At 55.1% G+C, this 11310-nt stretch overlaps 1 protein-coding gene across 1 annotated transcript in view; it reads left to right on the forward strand.

Moving 5' to 3' along the window:
* The first annotated feature begins 6489 nt into the window (after positions 1–6489).
* The window catches only part of Wdr86 (WD repeat domain 86), a 30852-nt gene continuing 26031 nt past the window's right edge, over positions 6490–11310 (forward strand). The window contains exon 1 of the mRNA XM_004628977.2: positions 6490–7002. Coding sequence (XP_004629034.1) covers positions 6840–7002 — 163 coding nt within the window. The 5' untranslated portion in view covers positions 6490–6839. The remainder of the gene's footprint in view (positions 7003–11310) is intronic.

The following is an 11310-nucleotide window of genomic DNA, read 5'->3' on the forward strand; positions in this document are numbered from 1 at the left end:
GCTTATTCCAACAAGCCATCTCCCCAGCCCCCAGTTCAAGAGTTTTAAGCACATTTCACAATGTTACCAGCCATCCCTGCTGTCTGTGTACGGAACCCAAATGGAAACATGGAATGCTTACTGCTTTCTGTCGGCATCTTTCTACTCTGGACACTCTGCCTAACCAGAAGCACACGCGTGCAGCCTTTGGTTTCTGCTTTCCAGGTTCATCCGTGTTGTGACGGAGCCAGAACTTCACTTCCTTTACAGCTGAACAACACGCCACTGTCTGAGCAGAACACAATCTGTTCGTCTTCACAGCCTCTCTGTGGTACAGCCTACATCAGCACTCCTTCCTTCTTTAGGGGTGAGTAATACTTTACTATATGGATATACCACATTCTGTTTATCGACTCATTGTGCATTTGTGATCCTGGGGATGGAACCCAGGGCCTCACATGTGCTAAGCAGATGATCTAGCACAGACCTGCAGGCCAACCCCTTTTCATTTCTTATCTTGACACAGGCCTTCACTAACTTGCCTAGGCTGGCCTTGAACTCTCAAACTTCTTGTCTCATCCTCCTGAGTAGCTGGGATTACAGGCATGCACCACGTGGCACCCACCTTTTGGCTCGTGTGAATAATGCTCGTGGCTCTTGGCTACATGTGGAGTTGCTGGCTCATGTGGCAACTCCGTGTCTAATCCACAGGCAGTCTGCTGGCCTGGCAGCTGCACCACTTTAGATCCCATTAGCAGTGTCTGAAGGTTTGGATTTTCCCACAGCTTATGATTTTTGGTCCCATCCTGTGACACCTCGCTGTGGCTTTCATTTGCATTTGCCTGGTGACTCACCCCAGCAGTTCTCAGTTTACTGATTGTTGGAATTACAGGTGCCGCCATGCCCAGAGATAGTCTCTCTCTCTTTTTTTTTTTTTTTTTTTTTGTCGGACCCAGCGATTGAACTCAGGTCCTTGAGCTTGCCAGGCAAGTGCTTATTCCACTGAGCCATCTCCCCGACCCCTATAAAACTTTTTAATTTTAACAAAGTTTCACAGCATCTGGATCTTGAGTGTTCCCCAGAGGCTCACTGGGTTGCATCTCCATCCTCAGTGGCACTATTGGGAGGTGATGGTACCTTTAAGGGGTGGGACCTACTGTGAGGTCATTGGTTCATGGGGATCTGGCTCTGAAAGGGGATATTGGGACCTTTTTGCTTGCTCTCTCTCTGTCTCTGTCTATCTCTGTCTCTCTCTCTAACAGGGTCTGGGGCCGGAGAGATAGCTCAGAGGCATAAGCACCTACCTGGCAAGCACAAGGACCCCAGTTCAATCCTGGGCCCCACATGCCATGTGGTCTCGGCCCGGAACTCTGGGTGCACCCTAGGCCCTGGATGGAGGCACCCACCGTTTGGCCCAGGAACCAGTAATCTCAACACTCTGGAGGTTGAGCCAGGAGGATCTCTGAGAGTTTGAGACCAACCTGGGGGTTACAAAAGCGAGCATAAGGGCCAGAGAGATGGCTCAGTAGAATAAGCACTTCCCTGGCAAGTGTAAGGGTCTGAGTTCAAACACCAGGTCTGGAAAAAAAAAGCGAGCGTAAGTCCAGCCTGAACTGCATAGTGAGACCCTGTCTCAAAAAAATAAGAAAGGGGCCAGGAGATAGCTCAGTGGAATAAGCGCTTGCCTGGCAAGCGCAAGGGCCTGAGTTCAATCCCCATTCCACCAAAAAAAAATAAAATAAAATAAGAAAGACAGAGTCTGTCTACATAGTTCAGCCTGGTCTCAAGCCTCTCTACCCTCCTGCCTCAGCCTCCTGAGAGCCGAGACTTCAGGTGCACACCCCACACCCTGCTTTTTCTCTTTCACTCCCTACCTCATGCTTCAGTGAGATGCTTCTTTCACCATGTGCTCCCCTGCTCCCAGCCAGAGAGCAACGGGACTCACTGACTGCACCTCCCCGACTACTGAGCCCCCAGTGTTTGCCCCTCACAAGTCGATCATTTGGGGTATTTTGTTACAGTATTGCAAAGTTGACTGACACCGAGTTTAATTTACTTAATTTGGAGACCAGGAGATAGCTCAGTAGAATATAGCACTTGCCTGGCAAGCACAAGATCCTGAGTTCAGTCCCCGGTTCTGCCAAAAAAATAATAATAATAATAATAATAATAATAATTTACCTAATTTATTTGTTTTTGATGTTTTGAGACAAGAATCTTTCTGTGCAGCCCAGTGGAGGCTGGAACTCCTGCCACAGTCTCCCAGGGGTGCAGTTACAGCTAGGGACCACCATGCTCAGGGATCTCTTTTTCACAGAGCCTTTAAGCACAGCTTGGTTTTTTGTTCGGTTGGTTTTTTTTTTTTTTTTTTTTTTTGGTGGAACTGGGGATTGAACTCAGGCCCTTGCACTTGCCAGGGAAGCGCTTATTCCACTGAGCCATCTCCCTGGCCCTATTTTTTTCTTTAGGAAGGGTAGGAGGGTATGTAGTTCATGCTGGCCTTGAACTCAGCAGACCTCCTGCCTCAGCCTCCCAAGTGCTGGGATTACAGATGTGGGCCACTCCACTTCGCTGAGCACAATTTTTAAATTTATAAATCAGGCCAGGGGGGTGGGGAGATGGCTCAGTGGACTAAGTGCTTCTCTGGTGAGCGCAAGGGCTTGAGTTCAATCCCCGGTTCCGCCAAAAACAAAAAAATAAATAAATAAATCAGGCCAGGCATGGTGACACACCTTTGTGATCCCAGCACTCAGGAGGCTGAGACAGAAGGATTATGCTTTTTTTTAGCGGAACCGGGGATTGAACTCAGGCCTTTGTGCTTGCCAGGGAAGCGCTTATTCCACTGAGCCATAAGGATTATTATGCATTTGGTGCCAGACTAGGCTACAAAGTGAGCTCAAAGCCAGCCTGAGCTGCACAGCAAGACCTTGTCTCCAAATAACAAAAAAATACATAAATTACTTGTTACGTTTTCAACACAAGAGTACAAAGAACAATACCTGCAGGTTCCACAGAATCACTCAGCGTGGAACCCGAATGGCTGCAGCTGGCGGGAGGGGTGCGGTGGGGTGGGGGGTGTGCCCCGGGCTCATCTGCACCCCTCCCCTTCACCAGGAGGAGGCGCCCTCCCCACTAGGCCCCTCCCCGCTTCCGCCCCTCGATCCGATCCCGTGGTGCCCTGGAGTCTCCCTGCATCTCCAGGGTCTGCCTCTCTTCGTTTTTCCTTAGCAGTGCTGTAGCGAAGCCCTCCCACTGGGAAGCCTTTGGGTCCCACCCAGCACGCTGGCTGGGCCTCTCTATTGGCAACAATAGGGTCTTCGCAGAATATATCTCAGTTGTTCTTCGCACCCCAGGTTTGAAAACCTTTGTGGGCTTCTTGCTTCCTTCTGGAATTCCTGGGTTCTTCTGGGAGTGACCCACAGAGAGCAAAGGGGTGCCACCTCTTGAGGGGAAACGGAGAGGCTGATAACTGGTGCTGCCCACAGCCAGCAGCAGCAGCTGTGCCTTAGTCCTCTTTGCTGGGGCAAAATACTCGCCCTCTGCCACTTCGTATTGGCTTGCGGTCCGTCGAGGGGTCTGTCCGTGGTCAGCCGGCTCCAAGGCAGGGCAGCTGGGCAGAGGAAAAGCAGCTCACCTGATGGTGCACAGGCAGTGGAGCGAGGGAGGTGCCCCGCAGCAGGGCAAGCGCCGCCAGGCCACGCCCCCAATGGCTGCTCCTCCAATGAGCCCCGCCTAACAGCAAGTCCCCGCGCCCAATCATCTTCTTAAAGCCCCGCCTATGGATGCAGGAAGCCTAGAGCGCACCATAACAAGCTGAGGTTCTCCTGGGCATCCCAAAAGGCCCCTCCTGCTGTCATGTTCCACTCCTGAGGACAACCACCTCTCCTGATGCTTCCATCTTTCCAGCAGGTGAAGTCGTGATTTTCTTTTGGCGTTGGGGTTGGGCACTTCCTGCCACAAGATGTCTCTTCCACTGGGGGAGCAGGGAGTTAAATGCCTTCTACTTCTACCCCTACCTCTCAGTGCCGGTCGACGAACCTAGGAAGTGCTGAGATGCAGTCCCAGCAATCTCGCGTTGAAAGTCTCGGAGATTGAACCCCTGTTTTTTGTTTGTGACCCAGTCTTGCTAAGTCGCTAAACTGCCTGGGCTGGGCTTGAACTCGCCAACTTGTCCTCCTGGTGCCTTCAGACTCCCAGAGTGCTGCTATTATAGGAGTGACCCTCCACAGCCACTTCCTTTTTATTTTGAGACAGGGTCTGGCTAACTGGCTAAATTGCTCCGACTGGGCTCCAACTCACTTCCCTCTTGCCTCAGCCTCAGAGCAGCTGGAGCTGCAGGTGAGCCCCCACCTGCTCTCCTGCCCACCATGAGCTCTCCTTAGGTGCTTTACTGTCCCAAAATGATTCCCTCTCAAAGAGACCTGGTTACACAGGACCAAAGGAAGATCCTGGCACGAGGCTCTCAAAGAAAGATGAGGATTTATGCTGGTGTCACTTCTGCAGGCAGATCCAGCTTGACTCCTGGGTCTCTGCCTTTCGTCCTCTCAAGGTGGGCAAGACTCTATTTTCCAAGGAAATACGGATCTCTTTCTAACTTTCCCACCTCGTGCACTCGTGTGAAATTCCCGGAGCAGCCTGTGACCTGCCACCTGCAAAGGAGAAAGGAGAAACTGAAGTCATATACCTTCCCCCTTACCGCAGGCCCGCCCCCAAAGGAGCCATGGTGCCTACCCCACCAGGGAGCCACAATGAGCCAAGCCAAGGGAAGAGGGGGGGATAAAAGAGGAAGGGCGAGAACAAGAAATCCATCTGAGGGCCAGGGCTACAGCTCAGTGTTACAACGCCTGGCAAGTGAGGTCTTGAGTTTGATTTCTGGTACCAAAAAGAAAAATCCATCTGGGAAAGAGACCATGGGGGGTGGGGGCCACAGCATGTGGCCAGGGTCCTTGTGAGTTGGGCCCAGGAGCTGGTGGCAGCTGGACACCCTCTGTCTGCTGAGGGCTGCAAACAGGAGCAGATGATCTATTGATGGCTGGATACGTGAACCAGGAATATATGGGTCCCAGATCTTTTATTTTATTTTATTTTATTTTATTTATTTATTTATTTTTGCAGAACTGGGGATTGAACTCAGGCCCCTGGCAAGCGCTTATTCTACTGAGCCATCTTCCTGGCCCCTTCGGATCCTTTAAAAGATGACTGCCCTGAGTGCTTGTCACTCCTTCAAGCCCTGGCTTGACACCGAGGGGAGCTCAGTGTCGTGGGCTAACAGGTCTCCTGTTCTCCTTGCCATTTGGGTCCCCTCTGGCTCCTCTCTGGTTCTCGTACTCCCCCCTCATCCCTCCGGGATGCTCATGGCTCCTGTCCCTCTGCCCAGCTGGCCTCACCCGGAGGCCACGCCTGCACGGCCAGCTGCTCCCGTGTTCACAGAGCTTGCAAGATGAACTTGGGACCCAGCGGTATGGGACGGACTCCACGCAGCGTCACCGCCCCCAGCCACTCACCTGCCTTTCTCCTAGCCTCTAGGCACAAGGGCACACAGGGCCCCTCCTCCTCTCCCGTGAACCCCCACCTCCCTTGCTTCCTCAGGAGCCCCCAGATCCACTAAGATCTCTTCTTTGGACCCTGATGGAGTTAAGAAAGACCTGAGCTTCGTAAGCTGAGGTGCAGACTGCCTCACAAGTTTGGGGGCAAAGAATAGATGTCTCTGGTTGGCCCTCTGCTCCGTAGGATTGGGGTTTTCTTGGAATCTGACACCGTCAGTGTGGGCTGGCTCCCAAAGCCACCCTTTCCCTGCCCTTCTCCCCTGAAAGAGCCCTGCCTGGAGGGCTCGGGGAAACCCTGCTACCTTTAGGACCTGGAGGATCCGAGTGGGGGGTCACCGTCCCCGCCCCCCAGCAAAGCAGGCACCGGAACTACTGTAATGCAAACCAGGCAACCGCGCTCCAGGAGGGCTGTGGCCGGACTGGGGGTGGGATTCCTTCCCGAACCTCTGTGGGATCTCAGGGGTGAGGGGTGGGGAAGTGGGGGATGGAGACACGGAGGGGTGAGCCGAGCCACCAGAGACTGCAGGAACACCACCCTCTATCCAGCTTACAGTGTCCCCCACCCCGGCCTGTCCTCCCTGGAAGGACTTAGATAGAATTCAGGGTGCGCGCGTGACTTTCTACTGACTACGCCCTCGGGGCCACCCAGTTGCTCCCTCCCCCAAGAAGACCATCCCCAAATTTCTGGACCCCTAGGTCAGCCCCAGCCTCCCTCGTCCCAGCCCTGGGCTCTGGGGACAGAGGCTGCGGGAGGCGCAGCCCGGGCACCAGGAGCCGCCAGGGAGAGAAGGGGCGCGCGCCGAGCTCGGACCCCGGCCCGGGAGCGGAGCTGGGAGCTATGGGTGGAGCTGGCGCGCGGCCGAGGGTGGGAGGGGACAGGTTGGGGGTGGTCTTTGAGGAGGAGCCAGGCCGGACCGCATTGTTCCGCTCTGGCAGCCCCGAGCGCGCGGCGGGTCAAGGGAGAGCGCGTGGGGTGCTGGGCTTCCGGGGTTCCCCTGGCTGCCTTGGCCCTGCGGGCGTGAGGAGAGGCAGGGGCGCCTGCAGGCCCGGAGACCCGGCTGCCCGGGACTCCAGGTGGGGCGCGGGCCCGGGAGCGTTGTGGTCTGCACTCGCACCCCTCGGACGCTCCATCGGGGCCGCGCCGTGCACGTCGGTAGCCCCCTCCACGATCGCGGACCCCAAGGTCCGGGGGAGCTGGAGTGGCGGATCTGTCGCCTCCTAGGAGCCCGGCACCCCGCGATGGGCGCGGGCCAGCACTGCCTCCCAGCGTCGCTGCGCTCATCCCGGGGCGCCCCTGTCTAGCAGGGCTGGGCGATGGGGGGCGGTGGATCGGCCCTGAGGGTCTGCGCCGACCACCACGGGGGCATCAACTGGCTGAGCCTGAGTCCCGACGGGCAGCGCCTGCTGACCGGCAGCGAGGACGGCACCGCGCGGCTATGGAGCACCGCCGACGGCCAGTGTTGCGCGCTCCTGCAAGGTATCCGCAGCGCGCGCCCCTCCCACCTTCCTCGCCCCGTGCGGCCCTGAGTCCGACCCGGAGCCCAAACACTGCGCCCACCGACCACTCACCATGATCCTGTCCCTCGCAGCACCCAGGGAGAGCCAGAACCCTTTGTGCCCAGGGTGCAGCGGGTGGAGAAAGAGCTGGGAAGCCCGTGCTGGGGTGGATACTGTAGTAAGGGGGCTCTAGTGGGGGGCGCCCGCCGCCGCCCGACGCATGGTTATTTGTCAACTGGCTGCATAAAATCCTTACAATTTTCCTTACAATTGTCACATTTAAAGGAGTCGCACCCTAAACTCCTAAGCAAACCCTCCACGTGGCTAGTTGACCTGGAGACCTGTGGCAGACATTTCCTGTTTGTATCCATAGTGAATGTAGGGAACAAGAGGAACTGTGGGGTGGCCTTTTACTATGTTACCCCACATTCAGACGTGGAACTGAGGCTCCTGAATCCGTAACTTGACCAGGCTGCAGCCAGTGAGTAAAGGGCACGCTTGAAATTAGAACTCACGACACCTTCTGTACCCAGCCCTCTGTCTCTGCAGCTGCTAAAGCACGAGGTGCTGGTGGGATCTGGTGCTGGTGCAATTGGGCTGCTAAGTGTCCAGCGTATTTGAGGAGCAGAGGAAACCATCAAGTGTCACAGGGTGTGCAGAGTCACAGGAAGCCATTGTCTGTGTGGATACCTGTTGACTTATATTTGCTTTCTATTTCTATGGAAGGAGTGTGTCCCCTGGACGTATCTAGCCCCAGGGAATACAGCTCTTTATCTGGGTGCTGGCTTTTCTGCCTCAATTGGCAACTCCTGGGTGGCCACACCCAGCCCTTCCAGTTGAGATAGAATGTTGACTTCAGCTGCGGCCCTCTGGTCGATGTTGCATTGGGCAGAACACAGTGGCGGTAGGTGTCTCAGAGCCCAGTGGGCATGGGTGTGTATTTCTGTTCCTTCGAGAGCTGGGGTAGATAAGGGAGCATTGGTCACAAATACTACTTACTCCTCCCAACCTCCCCAAACAGCCACAGGCTCCGATAAGCAGCCCCCCAAGGGCTGAGATCTGTTAGAGTACCGTCTGGAGTGGGTTTCAGAAGCACTGGACTCAGCGGATTCCCTGGGAGCAGCACCCCAGGAGGAGCATTTGGAAGAGGCTTCCTCTGGCTCTGACATACAGCCAGCCCTGGGCAGCTGCGGGGTCCCTGCAGGAGCCTCAGTGCTGGGTGGGCTTCCTCATGGTTATGCACTGGCTGGTACAGGCTGGCTCTTCCTGGTGAGCACCAGCTTGTCACAGCTGTGTTTCCATGGCCTCCCCGAGGGCCCTCCCCACTCCCCAGGGAATGTGTTGGAGAACTGCTTCCTATCCCTACCGAGATGGAATGGAGGCTGGCATTTCACAACTTTCAAGGACAGAGAGGACAAAGCAGCCCTTTCTTATCCTGACATCCTGCTTGGAGCCTTAACTTGCAGGAAACGCTGAGGGAGTATGGGGAGCTTTTATGTGTTCCCTCCCCAAAGCAAGGTCTGGCCAACGTCCTCCTCCTGGGAGTTTTATTGTCCCACTGAAATACTGCCCCACACTGGCCTGTGCATCTTTACAGTGTAGTAGCTCCTATGTCCTAGGAAAGATCAGAGGCATAGACTTACCAACACAAATCATTCTGTTTTCTAGACATTGGCCTTGGGTGCTGGGTGCCAGCCTCAGTGTCCCCTGGGGTGCCCACTGCAGCACTTGTCCAAGGGCAGAGGGTTCGTGGACGGCAAACAGGGCTTTGACCCACTGTGTGGCTGCCGCTTGCACTCAGGGTGCAGGGGAGGTTGTACCAGGCCACGTGGAAGGCCCTGATCTCTGGGCCCGGTGTACATCCTTCCATACTTGTGGAAGGCTCCCAATGAAAGCCAGTTGCTGGCTGACCCCGGATTTCATGGGGAGAGTGGTTGGGGTTGGCCACTACCCTGGGCTTTTCCTCCACACCGCAGCGGAGGCAGAGCAGGGACCAGGAGCTTGGAAGTTTGGGCCAAGGGGTGGGAGGGGTGGAAACAGGACAGGAGCTGCCTGCTGTGGATTGGGGGCCTTCTGGGCAGGCTCTGGAGGGCCATGAAACAGCTGTGGAATTGTCACACTGCTGCTCCACTTCCACTTAAGAATGGGCTTTCAGATGCAGCTGTGAACTCCCAAGCAAAGAAGGCTTAATTACCTCTTATTCAGTAAAGAAAAGAACTGCCTGGCCTGTAATTCCTCGGAGGAGGCCAGGACAGCTGTTGCCATGCGCTGCAAGGGTCATTGCACTGCCAAGGGGCACAGTGCCCTGCCCGATGCCCTGTATACAGGTTGACTGAAATAGGTGGTGTGTTTAAATTCTAAAAAATTATTACAGTGAAAGATACTCGCTGGGCAGCTCATTCTGTGGGTTGCTGAGACAGGAAAGTTTTCCACTAGTGGCAGGGCCTGTTCTGTTCAGTTCCCATTCAGCAAGGGGCTGAGGCTGAAGGTCCCAGCCCACTGTGGCTGCCCCTGTAGTGTCCTTGGTCTCTCTTCTGCCGCCCCTGGACCAGGGTTGCATTTGGACAGGCTCAGAGGATAGGGTGTCCTCAGGTGTTTGACGTGGGGGGTTTTCTGTGGGTGTCACCTGAGAAGGCTCCCCACAGCTGGCCTGATGGCCTGAGGGTGTTTCAGCATGTGGGTGACAGGCAGCTGGGGACAGAAGTCCAAGAAGCATCAAGTGTGGCTGTTTTCATTTTTTTTTTTTTTAATTTGTGTGTGTGGGGCTGGCTGGCATGTGGTGCTGGGGGATTGAACCGTGGTCCCTGTGCTTTGCTAAACTTGTTCTAAGTAGGTGCTTTAGACCACTGAGCCATCTCACCAGCCCCATGGCTGTTTTCATTTTTGCCACACCTTCAGTGCTTCAGAAGGGGGCACTGTGGAATACCCAGGGTAGAACCAGCAGGGCTATCATCTCCTCCCCAGGGACATGGTCACTGTATCACAGAGACAGCTGTGGTAAAGGGCCTCCTTCGTGGGTACAGTGACCCGTGTTGGATGCGCAGTGAGCCTGAGTGGTCCCCTGGGCAGAATCTGACCTAAGTCCCCCTGCAGTTGCCTGCTGTCCAGTCTGCCTAGAAGCGGGAGGACCAGGAGCAGTGCTTGTGGTCCATGCATGCAGTAGGGACTAGGAACAGCAAGGGTGAGGGACAGGCTGGTGTGGACAGTGGGGCCAGATGGCCAGGACAGCTCCTCCTGTGTGCCAGAAGGCTCAGCGAGATCCCCCATCCCTGTCACCATGCACGCAGTGTGATCAGAGCACTTGGCAAAATTTAGATTAAAAAAATTATTGCAGTAAAAAGCACATTGCTGTGAATCCCTTCAAAATCCTCCTCACTTTGAACACACTGATCCCGCCATACTTGTGACTTTAGAAAGCAGCTGTAGGAGTCCTTCCTGATGTCTTGAATGCACTGTTGTGGCTGCCTCCATGTCCCTAACCGCTTCGAAACACTCACTTTTCGTGGTCATTCTGACTTTGGGGAAGAACCAGAGGTTGCCTAGTGGCAGGTCCAGTGAACAGGGCGGATGAGGACACAGCGGCATGGTTTTGCTCGTGTCTTATTCTGTTTTGTTTGGGACAGTGACTCACTATGTACTTCATACTGGCCTGAACTCAGTAAGTAGCCCAGGCTGACCGCAAACTCGAGGTGACCGCCCTGCCTCAGCTTCCTGAGTGCTGGGATTCCAAGCGTGCACTGCCGCGCCTGTCCCCAGCGTCATGTTTTCGGGAACCTGCTTTCCGCTGGGTGGGCTTGGCAGCCTGTCTTTCCTTTTCATACTACATAGACGGGCGGTAGCACCTCCCAGAGCTGCTCCAGAAAGTGGCAGGAATGGCGGGATCAGTGTGTTCCAAGCCAGGAGTCCTTGATGGTGCCGTGTCTCACTCTGCTATAAACTTGTTCACCGTACGTTTTAGTCACGCCTCCCCGCTGGGGGGACAGCCAACAGCCTTATCGCTCAACGCTGGGACCCAGAGAGGAAAAGCTGCCCAACGCACCCCTTTGGGGTTCAGCCGCCGCCTGGGCCCCTGAGCTGCCTTTCCGGGACAGGGCGGGCATGGCTTGAGCCTGACCCTGCAGCCCGCAGGGCACAGGGAGGGGAGGAGCTGAAGTCTGGCCTGCAACCCTGGAGCTTCCGTCTGTTCTTTTGAATATAGCTGCATTTTATCTGCGTTCTTCATCCCTTTGAAAATATTTGTTTTCAGTTTTACATTTTTGCTTATTCTGCACAACTCTAACAGCTGAAG

Source organism: Octodon degus, unplaced genomic scaffold, assembly GCF_000260255.1.
Source record: "Octodon degus isolate 3935 unplaced genomic scaffold, OctDeg1.0 scaffold00027, whole genome shotgun sequence".
NCBI classification, from domain to species: Eukaryota; Metazoa; Chordata; class Mammalia; order Rodentia; family Octodontidae; genus Octodon; species Octodon degus.